Genomic DNA, 15,294 nt, shown 5'->3' with positions numbered 1-15,294 from the left:
ATATACCCTCACATTAATTAGATTATGTTGCCTATAATGCAAGATTGTAACACCCATCTACATAGTTATCTCTTTTTTTAGGTCATAAGATGCTTAGGCAGCCATATTGGTCACATTTATAAGCTCAAGTATTTTAATGAATATGGTATAGTATATAATAGAAGTTCAAGTCCAGTTAAGCTCAAGTCTTAGCAAACTCAAGGTTGACTCGCCTATTACCAAATGGCATGCTAAAACTCGAGCTCGAGCTCAAATTGCAAGCTTGAGCTTGACTTTTTAGAAATGATTATCATTTAAAAAATAGTCCCAAATGATCTCATTTATTAGAAGTTATTATATAGGAGGGGTTGAGAATAATTTATTTTAGATATATTCTTATGATTATCAACCAAAAAAAGTGTAGGATTATGCTTATTGAGTATATCGTATCTAAGCAAGACTGAGTGTAGGCGATTAATACAACTTGTTATGTAAAAAATAAATTGAACGTATGATTGATCCTTAACAAAATATCATATAAACTTCAAATATATATAGATATCGACTTCATGTCTTCGAAGTCACATGTTTTTTATTATAACTGGAGAGGTAGCAATAAAAAATGGGAGTATAACTTAGATAATTTAACTTTAAACCTAAAGAGGTGATTTTTTCTTAGACAATTTGGCTATAGTAGGGATTTTATATTATTTAACAATAAGATCAATATATATTTCTTTTAATGAATATGGTATAGTATATAATAGAAGTTCAAGTCCAGTTAAGCTCAAGTCTTCGCAAACTCAAGGTTGACTCGCCTATTACCAAATGGCATGCTAAAACTCGAGCTCGAGCTCAAATTGCAAGCTTGAGCTTGACTTGCCAAAATATTGATGATCTTGAGCTTAAGTCATGAACTTAAGGATCTCTAAGAAGTGACAGTTGCAATGAGAATTTGCTGGAAAATGAAGATGCATCAAAGTTTATAGCTCAAAATCAAGACAAAAGCTGGTTCGAGAAGGCATCAACATAGCCAGGTGGCCATGGGGGAAGTGACAAGTCATGACAGGAGCTCATTAGAGAAGGCATCAAAGAGAAAACCAAGGTAGGGAAATTTGGGATAGCAGCTCATTGGAGAAGGTGTTAATAGAGCCTAAGGAAGTTGAATGGCAGCTCTCTAGAGTTAGAAGGCAACATCGATTATGAGGGAAGCTAATGAGATGAGCATCGTCAAACTCAAGCTCTAATATACGAGCTATTACTTGAGCTTGAACTTAAGCTTCACTTGTGATATAGGTTTATGAAAAGACAATTGAGACATAACATAGATTATACCCTCCCATAATTGAAAATTGAACGTATGCCAATATTAATCTATTTGGCCTGAGTCGGAGACTAACCGAAGTGGTTGAAGGTTTTTCAATACTGATCGAATGGCAGTGTTGGCTATCAATGATGCCTCAAGTATGCAAATTGAATATAACTTGTAGATATTGACACAACATGTCCAGTGAAGTGATCGATCAAAATTTCAATAATAAATAAAGAAAAAAATAATTTAGAGAAATACTTATTGCTTGAAATTGGGATGATAAAAAAATAACTATAATTCTTGAGATTCACATATGTATTATCAAGGTGTTTATATGGCACAATAGCATAATTTATTAGGTTCAAGATTGATGTGCTATGTCCATCAACTCCTACTATGCTCACCTATGGCATTCATCAGCCTGATTTGTGTCTATTTATTTTCTAATTGCAATGTTGTCTTGTGGACCCCTATCTAACCTACCTTCATAAATTTTTTTTTAATTCTAGATGGAACAGAATGCTTAAATTATTGGATTTAATATATAACTAACAAGAGTGTTTTAATGCTCTCAAACTAAATTTTATGACTATAAAGAAAAATAAATCAATTAGGAGCTCCTCATTAAAAAAAAAATATTAGAGGGGCAATATATTTCTCACAAATAATTGCAATTGTGTTTAATAAACATGATGAGAAGATCAATTTTCATCTAAAAAAAAAAAAAATTTATAAAATCATAGTATAGTTTTCATAAAATTGCAAAAGAAAAATTGCAAATATAGATATGTTATTTTAAATAATTATTATTACTATTGAGCAAGAAAATTTTGAACAATTTTTTTCTAACTACAAATTAACACGCAAACGCATGGCTTTATGCAATTTGAGTACTGCAAAATGGTCCAAAATATGTAAAAGAATTATTTATTTTTTCTGTTTCAGGATTATATAGTTAATTAGCTTAAGATTTTTTTTTTTCTTTATTCTTATTATATGTTCAAATATATCTAAAACTTTTTTTTCTAAATTTTAATTTTTAAATATAAAATCTCAACTTTTTAGATAAGTGTTAGAATTTGAAGGCCGTTCTAACATATTTTATGTTATAATATCTTGATACAAAAAAAAAATCAAAAAAGGGCTAATTTGACATACATAAGGAAATATCAAATTTAAGGTAAGACAAAATTAAAAATTGTGTTGTCCTCATGATGGATTGAAGAAAATATTGTAGTGCTACAATCTGAATTTAGAAGGAAAATATTTTTTTTTCTTCAAAAAAAAAAAAAAGCAAATTGTTGCTCTACCACCTTTTAATTTTTCATATTTTGTTTGATATTTTAAATAAGTTTGAAAGTTTTTTGTTCATTATATTATTCATAGGTAAACATTCCAAGCCACTAATACATCTACTATCCGAAGGTCAACATCTACTCTCCTATAGTCCTATTATAACATATTTGAAAAAAAAAATGATTTATATAATTTTATTTTAGTATAGTTTTCACAATAAATATCTTTAAATATTTATATTTTACAGATATAATTGTTTTAAATATTGAAAATTTATTAATTTCATTCCATAACATTTATTCTACCAATTTCATATGCATATCTTAATATCTAAATAAAATAATATAACTTCAAGTCATTTAAATAAAATAGAAAAAAAATCAACATATACTGACCCAGTCTTTATCCAAAAAAGATTATGACCATATAATTATAGCTACTCTATGCAATCATCAGAATTCAGAAGTACTATCAACATCATCATTAGTCTATCAACATTATAAATCCTCAATTTTCATACATTATGAATTAATTATTATCTTTGAGTGTTAAATTTATTCTTTGCAAATCAAATCATCATAATCACTATAAACTCATTGATTCCTTACGTAAATAAAAAGCACTTAGCTTAAGATTTCATTTGAGATAACTTTTTTATCGCTTCTTAGTAATTTTTTTATTAGAAAGTTATTTTAAAAAACTGTAAGAAAATCGTCCCACAGTTTTTTGCTGCTTTTCAAAATAGCTTTTCAGTACAAAAATTTCTTGAATTAAAAATCTTTATGCTAAAAAAATTATTTTAAAAAAGCAACAAAAAAATTGTCCCAAACGAAGCCTAAATATCTAAATTTTAAGATGCATCAAATGGTAGAAAAAGAAGAATTCAAGCAGTAAAACGAAGGGCCCAAAGACCACTCACTGTTGAGAGTACATAGTTGACAATCATAGCAGCACAATAATAATAATGATTCTATTCAAAATGCCCAATTCATAAGATGTATAAATTTGGCGAAGAAACAGACAGCGCAATCTTACTCAGCGTCTTCAATTTCTTCGTCTTCTGGCACACCTCGAAGATACAGCACATTGTTGCACCTGGAAGTAAAGATCAGAATAATGCAAATTTAGATTTTGTTTGGCGCAGCTTTTTTACTGGTTCTTAAAACAGCTTTTTAATTAAATAATAATAATTTTTTACAGAAAATTTGTTTTAAGAATCATTAAAAAAGCCGTCCCAAACGAAGCCTTAGTGAATATGATCGCACTCTTGCGTCTATATGGGAAGGCTTAAAGCTTACCTTATCAGTATTTCCCCGAGATTTCCTGAAAACTGGCCATCAATAAATTCTTCAGTGTTTGCAAGCTGCAAGAGTAAAAAGTTTCAGAAATCATTTATAAAAAATTACGACTAGGTGAGTTCAGAAGTAGAACTGGCAACAGTTTTTTGAAGCCAAAGCTAAATACCTGCAAGTTCATGTAGGAATCAACTGAAACAAGAAAGCCTGGAAAAAAGAAGAGATTGTCCAGAAAAAGAGACCAAACCATTAATGGGCAGCAGTTAAAGAAGGTTAGAAGGAGAAATAAAACAAGAAAATACGCACATCAATGGATAGGAAAAGTACCTTTGTATTCCATTCCCCACTTGAGCTTAACAATCACAGGCTTCCCTGTCAGATTGTTCAAGAATGGTTTCGGGTTGACTGGTACAGTCTGCAGGCCAACAGTAAACATCAATTGGCTAGACAGATTTAAAAAAATTAGCGACAGTGGTAAGCAACCATAATATACAGTAAGTTGACTATATGAAATAAGAAACAAAATAAATTATGCACACAGCAAACGAGTATGATAATAATTAGTACAATTCTATAACTATCCGCCATTATTAGAGCAAAAAAAGTGATATCTACTGTTATAGGTTTTGAAAAATAGAGTTACAGAAGAGGATGTAGCTTTTAGAATTGAAGTTAGATGATTAAAATACAGGGGTAAAAAAGCTCAGTTGTTGATGGAGAAATAACTAAAAAGACCAACATGTAAATTTTATTAAACAATTAAGTTGACCACTTTTTATAGATTCGAGTGTTGGGTGATAAATGAAAATTATTCTCTATTAATAGACTAGTTAAATATGACATAAATGCGAATGCAGATAAATGTGACAGAATAATAAATGATAGATAAGGAAATTATTATGTTAAAAGGAATGAGGAAATTGATATTTTAGAAGTAAAAATAATTAACTTGATGGTTCTGGAGGAGTACAATAAAAGATAGAAATTAGGCCAACAAGATAGTAGATAAAATGAAAGTTAAAAGACCGATAAGGATAAGATAAATGATAACAATGATAAAAGTTGTGTGAAAAAAAATATTTGCACATAGATACAACACCTCATGCAGCACTCATAAAAACTGAAAGTTAGTGAGAATTTAAAAAACTAACCTCCAATTGTTGGGATAAGCCTAACGATGATAATAAACTGGTACAATATGCACTGACCAATAAGAAATACTTCACAAGCCAAAAAATTCGGTTGTTGCATTTTATATAACAAAATATGATGTTAAATTAAACTTGTTTGATGTGGCAATTGAAATAACAATTGCCATTCAAACAGCTAGAGGAAAGAAATTGCAGAGAACGGATTTTTTTAATCCAGATTTAGGTGTAGCAAGCATGGTATATTAAGCTTACAGAACACAGTACAAAACTAAATTTGAGTTTTAAGAAATGTTTATACCATATTTAAGCAAAAGATGCCATTAAGATCTTCTGCACAAAATTGCCTTAAAGGTGCAAATGTTCGTGCTCACTTTCCCAAATTAGGCGTCGATTTCAAGAATATTATTAAACTTCTGTTCAACTCATAATGTTAAAATTCACACAAAAAATAGACACGAAACAAAATAATGAAGTTTATAACATAAAATAGACTCATTCATGAGCGTATAACATATGTGAACTAGCGCAGACAAAGAACACATTTGTGCATTAAACTCACAATAGTTTCATGAAGCAGACTCAGAATCACACGAAAGCATCACTATGAGTTTTATAGCAATTATTTGAATTCAGCTTTATTAAATTTATTTTTCATTCATTTATACTGATTGCTGTCTATGATGTTAAGCTTTTTAAATATGGAAACTGAGAAACAGTTGGCATTACAGAGAGAAGATTGCCAGCAATATGGACAAATCCACGACATATTTTAAGCCTACAGAGCATTCAGAGCTAAATTTGAGTTGCAAGATATGTTGAAATCATATTTATGCACATGCCATAAGATGCTAAGAAACAAGATTGACCAAGGTGAAAAACGAGACTTGGTGTCCACCTTTCTGAAATAAGGCACCAGCTTAAGTAGATAATTAAAAAAATTAGTCTACATAATGTAAAAACTTCACACCTAAAACAGACAGCAAAATTATGATTCGGGCATGTTTGGCTCTGCATTTGTTTCTTCTTCCTTGTTTTTTGTTTTTAAAAACAAATTATGTTAGGAAATAATGTGGTTGCCAATTTTTTGTTTTTTATTTTTGGAAATAAATTAGCGTGTCTACAAAAAATTTGAAAATGCCAGAGTTTTCACTGATTTTCAAAACATCTGTTATGATAACAAGAAACAAATACAACAACAACAACAACAACATCAAGCCTTTATCCCACTACGTGGGGTCGGCTGCATGAATCTTTTTTCTCCATTGTGTCCTATTAAAAGTCAAATTCTCGTTTAAATCTAATAAAGAAACAAATACACATCCAATTCATTTTTTTTATGTTAAGCGAAACGGAATAAAAAAGAAACAAATAAAATTGAAAACAAAACACAAACTAACATGTAACATAGAAAGACTTATGTGTGCAAACAAGTCAAACCGGCTCGCGAGATTACTCGAGCACGACTCGATAACAAGCTCAAGAGCCGAGCTTATTAAGCTTCGACCAGTCTTTTGAGCTCGTGAAATAATCAAACCTAGGGATGTCAATTTTTGACACGACCCGAAACACGACCCGAACCGACCCGGAAAAATCCGGGTTCAGGTCAACCCGAACCCGAATCGGGTCGGGTTCGGGTTGAACAAATCAACCCGTTTTAAAAATCGGGTCGGGTTTAGGTTCACCCAGCAACCCGAAATTGACCCGAAAGTGACACGAAAACTCATATTTGACCCTAAAACCCGAGGTCGACCCGTTTTGACCCAATTTTGACTCGATTTTGACCCAAAAATTGAATTTTGACCCGATTTTGACCTGAAAATTAGAAATTTTAGATCAAATTCGGGTCATTCGTGTCGGGTCGGTTTGACCCGGACCCGAATCGGGTCGGATTCGGGTCAGGAAACCTGACCCGTTTTTAAAAACGGGTCGGGTTCGGGTTGACCCGAACAGTCCCGAACAGTGCCGGGTCAGTTTCGGGTTCGACCCGAACCCGACCCGCTGACCTGAATTGACACCCCTAATCAAACCCGAGTTTGATCAAAGTGCTGCTCGACTTGACAGTCCATCGAGCGGGATTAAATGGCCAATCCGCAAAGATGAAATAGATGGTCAAATCAAATGGACGAGAGTTCAGCGGGTTAAGTAATCTAAGGTTTAGCACAACTAGGAAAAGCAAGTAGTGAATGGAGAAAGGCAAATAGGCGAAACTTCTCTCATTCCTTCAGCTTCATTACAGTTTAATGACAGAATCCAGGCTTCCAGTTCCAACAGCCAATGGCCCAGTCTCCCGCAACAGCACAAGCTGAACTTCGGAGAGAAGATTTGCACGTTCTCAAAAATTTGATTGATGTAGGGTTTTGAGTGTTTTTTTATTTTAATTAATGATGTTATTTCATTGTCTTTTTTCCATTTTGCTTTCGTTCTTTATGAAACAACCTGCAATTTTAGCCTTTAATCTACTATATTATGTTTTTTTTAATTAGTATCGTATAAGAAGTTAATAAATAAATATTTATTATCTATTTTATTGGTCTAGGGAGGCGGAAAGGATTTGTCTCATTCAAATTGATCTAGTACTTAGAGAAAACATGGAGATGAGGCTTTGATATATAGTATTTTGCCTTCTAAAGTTGTTTCTATTTTTTAACATGCTTTTGGTGCAGCCATTGGTTTTCTTTTTTTATTTGTTTTCCTTAAAATAATTTATATTGGAATAGTTACTAATGTCATTTGGAAGCTGATTTATTTAACTGAACACTTGTAATTTCAGTATGGGCCAAGTTTAGAGAGTTATAGACCAAAAAAACACATATTTCTTTTATTATTTGGCTTGAAACTGATATATAATTTGTCTGAGTATCTAATGCTCTATTCATTCTTCTTATCAAAATGTTGCATCCATTTTAGCTTTTCAAATTTCTAATATTTCATATTTATTGGTAAACTATTTGTTTCGTGTTTTTTCACATAGGATGTCAGCACTCAGCAGATCCAATTATTGAAGATAATATTAATGAGCATTTGAATTTGAAAATTGTAGAAGTCAGGTGTGCAATCACATAATAAGGGATTGTCTGGATGATGAACAGACCAATGAAAATATAAGTGAAAATCCAATAGATAAAAAAGGGAAAAAACCATCTACAATGTGGGATGAATTTAAAGAGAGAACTTTCATTGACGGACACAAGAAAGTTGAATGTTCTCATTGAAAGAATGCGTGTCTTAAGGAATCAAAAAATTTTGTAGTTCGAACGCAAAAACATTACATATACAGGTGAAAATTCTCAAGAGAGTGAAAATTTAACAACATTCAAGTACAACCAATCTAAAGTTAGGGAGATGGTCGCTCATTATATTTTAATAAATGAAAATTTTGTTCTCAGTTGTGGAAGAGTTTGGCTTTAATTTAATATTAGACCATTTCACTTTATTTTATGTAGTATAGTAGAATAACATCACGAAATGATGTGACGGTGGTGTATGAGTAGAAGAAAAATCTACATTCTGCATTAAAAGGCATAACTAGACTTAGCTTTACAACTTATGTATGGAAATCCAAAAATCAATGAATTTCTTACATGACTGTGAAAGCACATTCTGTGGATTCTAACTGGAAATTACAAAAGTGTATGCTAAGCTTCTCACGTTTACCTCCACCACACAGAATCTGAGATTATCGACGCATTTTATAAGTCAATTGGTGAGTGGGGCATAGAGGACAAAGTATTTATAATATATGTTGATAATATTGAAGGACGAGTGAGAAGGAAGTTATTTTTTGAAGGTAAGATCTTTCATGTGCGATATTGCACACACATTCTAAATCTTATGATGAATGATGGAATAAAAATTGTGGATCAAATTGTTAATAAAGTCCGTGAGTCGGTTAGCTTCATAAATGCTTATGAGGCAAGGTTAGCAAAATTTTATGAAGTTGTTCAACATTTGCAGCTACCAAAAATTAAGCTTATTATGGACTGTCAGCACGTTGAAACTCAACATATAACATGCTTATTGTAGCACCAAAATTTAGGGAAGTTTTCTTTTCTTATAGGGAAAGAGAGGTAGCTTATCATAGTTGTCCTACAGAGGAGGAGTGGGATAATATAGGAAAGGGGTGTGATATTTTGGGGTTTTTTAATGAGGCAACAAATATCATTTCATAATCGGAATACCCAACATCAATTTTGTTCCTTTCAAAGATTTGTACAATTAAAAAAGTATTGGATTATGGGGCACATTCTTTAGATAGTTTTATCATGGAAATGTCAACAAAAAATGAAGGATAAATTTAACAAACATTGGGGTGAGTATAATCTTCTAATGACCTTTGGTGCTATCATGGATCCTAGAATGAAATTTGTTATCATAGAATTTGCATTTCCGATGATCTATAAAGGGGATGAAAGCATAAAAAATATCTCTTACATTTGCAGCTTACATTCGAGTTGCATGAAAAATATGCAGCATGTTTTGAAGAGGAAATAGAATGTGCAGGTGGCACATTCAAGTGGCACAGAATGTTAGCCATTCAAAAGGGTTTATTAAAAAAATAATAGAATAGAAGGTTTGAAAACAAGTAACACTCTGATGAGAGGAAATAGAAACACAAAGAAGAGAAACAACAACACTTATGCTATTTTTCTTTTAGTTTTCTCAAATCATTAAAAGATAATAAACAATAACCAATGATGCTATATGAGGAAATTTGAAAATATAATGCAACAACATTAAGCATTTATCCCACTACGTGGAGTCGGCTATATGAATCTTTTTTCTCCATTGTGTCATGTTAAGAGTCAAATTCTCATTTAAAACTAATAAAAAAATGTCATTTCTAATATTTTCTAGCCAAATCTCTTTAGGTCTACCTTTACCTCTCTTAACATAGGTCAATCTAATACATCTACTCTCCTAACCGAGTCATCGAAGACCGTTATTTTATGTTGCCAAATAAGATGACTCTCTCTAATCTTATATGATATTGGATCCAACCTTTTCACGTATCTGCTCATTTCGCATTCTATCTCTAAGAGTAAAGTCACTCATCTACCTAAGCATCCTCATCTCTGCAACACTTAACTTAATTGTATGCTTCTCTTTTAATGGCCAACATTCTGCACCATAAAGCATTGCAGGTCTCACCACCATCTTATAGAATTTTCCCTTAAGTTTACGGGAGACTTCTCTATTAGGCCATCTTATAGAAATCTGAAAATACAATGACTAAAATAAACTTACCATGAAATTAAATGACTAAAAAAAGGAAATGATAAAATGGCATAAACAAGGAAATGGCATTTAAGTTCAATGGGTATAAACATGATATATAGACAAGGACATAGAGCAATAAAAATTAATGGCACCTCCCTCCCTCTTCTCATAAATACCATTAATTTCTCAAACATGTCATTAAATGCCCATCATTTTTCCCTTTGCCATTACAACCAGAAACCTATGCCCTAAAAATCATTATGTAACATCCAAATAAATTATAATTAAAAAAACTTGTTTCTTATGCCACCCCCCTACTTCATCAAGTCTCAATAATGTTATCTCACTCCGTCCCCAAATCAGATCTTGCCATTGCCATCACTATCATGTGCAGCTCTCATACTTCTTGTCAATGTTGATCGCTAATCTCTTAGCGACTCTCACTATCACATCCCGATCTAAACACCTTTATTTTTGTCTTTTCCCTCTTCCATAATAATTTTTCCTTCAAGCTATTACTGCTTCTCCCACTTCCTTGATTGAATGACAATGTGAAAGCATAACTAACAATATTTGGTTTGATTTAGTTCAGGTTCAACCAAGAGTTGTTGGAATCTAATTCCGAAAATTGAAAACTAATTAGGATAAGGTTGGCTCTCCATTTTTGCTACATCCCATCTAACCCAATCCACTTTGCACCCCCTAGTCTAACATATGAATAAATCAAAAAAATATGCTACATTCTAAGATAATAATAATACAGGCGTAACAGGCATAAAAATATAATATCTATTAATAAATTCCACACTATCCAATATAAAATACAAGAAAAAACCAATGAACCTAGAAAAAAGAAAAGGTAGAAGCTGATTAAGAAGAAATAGCGGGAAGTGTGATCCGTTGCCCTATGATGAAAGAAGATTAAATAGACTAAAAAAATTATAAACAAGGTAAATTATTTGAAATGGTAAAAAGCAACGAAATAAATTAAACATTAAATATAATAAAAACAAATCATAATAGTTTACCACAGTTAAGTATAAATTGTAAACCATATCTCAAAATAAGAATACAGAAAAATGGATTAAGAAACAAATTGCCCAAGAAAAAATTAAGGTGCTCCATTGAGGGGCCTATTTCCTGAGTAAAGCCCTTATGGTCCAACACCAATCAATGAAAGTAAGTGCAACAAAGCAGCTATCACCTAGAAACAAGATGTTCAAGTGATGAAATTTCCTGCTGAAGCAACTGACAACACATTAAGAACCTCAGTAAATATAGGAAAAAGCTCCCTTGGCATGCATCATGAGTTTTTTCCAGGAGAAGCAATAATTTACTTAGGATATTCCTTTATATGAAATTAGTCCAACATCTTCTCTTAAAGCAGCATGGTCTACGGGTGCTATACAATCAGAAGTACAAAGGATGATTGAACTGTTAATATGCATAATTTCATGTAATCTATGAAATAAATAAAAGTATCTGTGAGTTATATAACACCAGCATTAGCCAAAAAACCTGAAACCATAAATAATTACCATGAACAAAGTTAGTTCTGGAATAAAATGGCATAAAGTTCTAGTATAAAATGGCATAAACTTTAAATTTTCATTGGTTAAAAAATAAGGATATCATAGCCAACTGAGAGTTGATTAGTAATGCATAAATGTGTGCTATAACTTTAACTAAAAATAAAACAACATGGCCTAAAAAACGATTTTCCATGAAATTGCGAAAAATATAATTATGTTACACGGTCTCACCCTAATTCTGAAGCTCTAAGGTTATGAATTGATTGCAAGTGGGCATTAAAACTTTGTAATTATAATGCAAGCCTCTTAAGTGGGGGATATAAAATTAAGAAAAAGAATGGTTTACTAGTTCCGCTAATGGTAGTCCTCAAAGACATAGATTTATTCAGGAACTAAGAAAATTTACCTCTGAGATCACACCACACAAGAAAAAATTATAAAGCTCCTCCAATCAAACGTGGTAATCAGCTTGATCCCTAGCTTCAGAATGAGTTAACCCTTAAAGTACCCTCAGATCTTTAACAATGGAGATAGATCTTTTAGATATTTAATCAAATACTGCACAAGCAGCAACAAACACAGTATCAAGTACCAATAAATCTTTCAATAAGAGAACATTCGAATCATATATTTTCCATCAACATTCTTGCCAAAATTTTACAAGCCAAACCATGCACTCTACATATTAAATCAAACAGAGAAAGAAAGAACTTAACAAGAACCCCAAAAGTTAAAGTTTTAAACATAGGCTTGAAGAATAATAAATAAAATGAAAGTAAAATGGGAATATGTTGTAACTAGATAAACTTGAGTAGGGATTTAAAGGTTTATAGCTAAAGATCCCTGGATGAAAAGCCTATTGCAACACCGTGCATTCAATGCTCTAAATAAATAGCTTACTGATTATCCAATTCTATAGCAAACTACACCACAAACTAAGGAAACAGCCTCTCTAGGGTAAAACAGTATAGGAAAGGCAGTATGCACTAACCATTGGATGGAGCTTCAAGCATCAGATGCGCAAATTTTTTAACCATATTAGCAGATGAACTTTTAAGTGGACTGGACTTGTATTTCAATCCTAATTTACAAGGACTAAAATGGCAGTTTATTCTACAGTTTGGACAGTATTACATCAAGATTTATCTTCAATTTAAAGATGAAAACATGTTCATTTATGCTCTTTAATGTCCTTATATCAGTTGGTTCACACTAAGCGGCAAAAAATGTACTATACTGGAGGTCTCTCAACATGCATTTATTACATGGTAGCTTCTAAACTGTCAGCATAAGCAGCGGCATGCACACTATTTCAGAGGCAGGATTCTGGCTCAGGTAGCCTTACTTCAAACCAATATTTTCTATCAAAGAGCACCCAAACAAAAAGATTAAAATATAGCATCACAGATATAAAACAACTACAGGATAATCTACAAATAAAGTGAGTAGCAAACTGTTAACCCTGTATTTCTCTTCTGTTTCTGAACTCAGTTAGAAAGTATTTAGTGAATAACAAAATAAGCTTTTGACAAGATGATCTGATGACTGATGTGTTAAACATTACAGAAATGTGATATTATCAAAATCTACATTCCGTAAGTCTGGCTAGAATTCAGCCAATAAATGTATAATTCAAGAATGCGTCGTAAGAGATCAAATACGCAAAAGAAAAAAGTGCGCCTGAGTGAAAATTGTGATTATCTAGTCCAAAAGAAATAATTTGGACCTTAAAACAGTAAAAGACAACAATTTTTCACTGTTTTCAAAACAAGAAGCATGATTAATAGCTTTCTTTGTAGGCTGCAGCAAATAGTACTCGATAAATACCTTGAGCACCGTCGGAACCACAACTCACCACTAAAATGTTCCAAAATCCACAATTTCAAAAAGGAACTGAAAGTGTTATAGAGGGTTCGGCTATGATAATCTTCATTGTTAACATCAAATGACACATGATTCCATATTTTCTATATCTCTTCTACACGATTAGAAAGACTGGGGTGCATAGAAAATTTGCCATTTCTCAGATCATCACCACTCTGCTTGAATGCCGTCATATATTTGAATTTATGCTCTTTTGCAGAGAAAAAAAAACTAAAACAAGAAATAACTTGCGTGCAAAGCATTTTCCTAAAGTTAATGTCAACACCTCTACTGTAGATCAAAAGAATTACAACATATGCCCTAAAAATAGAGAGAGCATAAAATCCATTACCAAGATTCTCGAACAAGAGTTGAAGGGAAAGAGCAAAAGAAACAGAGGACGGGGAAAACACACACACACATATTAGAGAGAGAGAGAGAGAGAGAAACTGACCGCCATTAGAACCTAAAGGAATCGTTAGGCTGCGCAAGTGGTCTAGGGAGCAACCACAGCTTGATAGACCACGGAGCTTTCCTTAGCGGCGGCCGATCGCTAACCTGACTTGCTGACTATCGCGAGCGAAAGGGCGAGTTATGTGCGAGGGTTTAGCGAAGGAGGCGCAAAGGAGACGCGCCCGGCAAATAAATGTATTAGCGCAGGAGTTTTATTCGAGGTAAACCGCCTTTTGTCATCAAAAATTGTATTATAATTTTATATTTTATCTTTTACTAAACGCAAAACAGCCCTTAAGGAAAAATAATCAAAAAAAATTTGTCACATATATGTTGTAAAATTTATTAATAATTTTTAATTTTATAATATATCTAAAAATTGGTGATTTAATGCATATAATTTTTAATATAAAATTTTAATACTTTACTGCTTTATAATATTTATAATTATTTTGATACTTTACATTAAAAAAAAAATACTATCATTTTTTTACATTATATTATGTCCAAAGTTTTGTTTTTTTTTTTTAAGGCACTGATGATTTTAGATTTAAGCTTCTTTGGGATATTGTTTTTTCACTATTTTTAACTAATTTTATATTAAAAATTATTTTAAAAAAATAATAAGAAAGTCATCTCAAATGAAGCTTAGTTATATGCTCACTTTAGGTTTTAAAGTGTTTTGATAGATTATTAAAAAAACATATATTTTAATTATATTGAGTAATTGAAGTGAATGTTTTTTAGTAATGATATATTGCTAAGAAATTATCTTAATAGGGTACGAACCTTAATGCAAAATATGAGTTGGAAGCTTCCAAAATTAAAATTGGGATCATCCAAATTTCAATTTCAGCAAATTTACAGCCAATTTGAACATATCAAAGACATCAAAATCAGTCAAATATAATCCCAAATGAGCTCAAATCAAAGGATCAAAGCCTACTTGAAAGCTTCAAAGCATCATTTGGATGGCCAACTATATTCGAATATGACATGCTTATAGTCATATTGAGCGGCTCGACGAGATGAATCCAATGAGCATAAGATTGCTTAATGTTGATATCATTAAGGCATATAAATGCTCCGTATTAACGGGAATTAATATGGGTCATCCGATGAAACACTTCAAATTTGCCCTGAATTTTTTCATATTTATTGAGTATGCCACTTCCAAAAAATTATAAATAGATTCT

At 31.9% G+C, this 15,294-nt stretch overlaps 1 protein-coding gene across 2 annotated transcripts; it reads right to left on the bottom strand.

Annotated features, from left to right (window-relative positions):
• Positions 1-3,452: 3,452 nt before the first annotated feature.
• On the bottom strand, positions 3,453-14,264 carry LOC110111480 (probable small nuclear ribonucleoprotein F). Of its 2 annotated transcripts, XM_020843395.2 has the most exons (6): positions 14,100-14,264; positions 12,189-12,340; positions 4,210-4,297; positions 4,052-4,089; positions 3,886-3,950; positions 3,453-3,682 (listed from the first exon to the last, which is right to left on the bottom strand). In XM_020843395.2, exons 3-6 carry the CDS (start codon positions 4,220-4,222, stop codon positions 3,619-3,621), a joined length of 180 nt encoding a protein of 59 aa, XP_020699054.1. In that variant the 5' UTR covers positions 4,223-4,297; positions 12,189-12,340; positions 14,100-14,264; the 3' UTR covers positions 3,453-3,618. The 2 variants fall into 2 exon arrangements, with proteins under 2 accessions (XP_020699054.1, XP_020699046.1); XM_020843387.2 differs by lacking the exon at positions 12,189-12,340.
• Positions 14,265-15,294: the final 1,030 nt, after the last annotated feature.

This window comes from Dendrobium catenatum, unplaced genomic scaffold (assembly GCF_001605985.2).
Source record: "Dendrobium catenatum unplaced genomic scaffold, ASM160598v2 fragScaff_scaffold_1199, whole genome shotgun sequence".
NCBI lineage: Eukaryota > Viridiplantae > Streptophyta > Magnoliopsida > Asparagales > Orchidaceae > Dendrobium > Dendrobium catenatum.
The sequence above is the reverse complement of the archived record's forward strand: the minus strand, read 5'-3'. Positions and strand labels throughout refer to the sequence as shown.

Coding starts and splice junctions, on each gene's coding strand:
- LOC110111480 (XM_020843387.2), bottom strand. Junction 4,090..4,209: donor GTGGGGAATGGAATACAAAG/GTACTTTTCCTA, acceptor TCTTTTTTCCAG/GCTTTCTTGTTTCAGTTGAT. Junction 3,683..3,885: donor CTCGGGGAAATACTGATAAG/GTAAGCTTTAAG, acceptor CTTTACTTCCAG/GTGCAACAATGTGCTGTATC.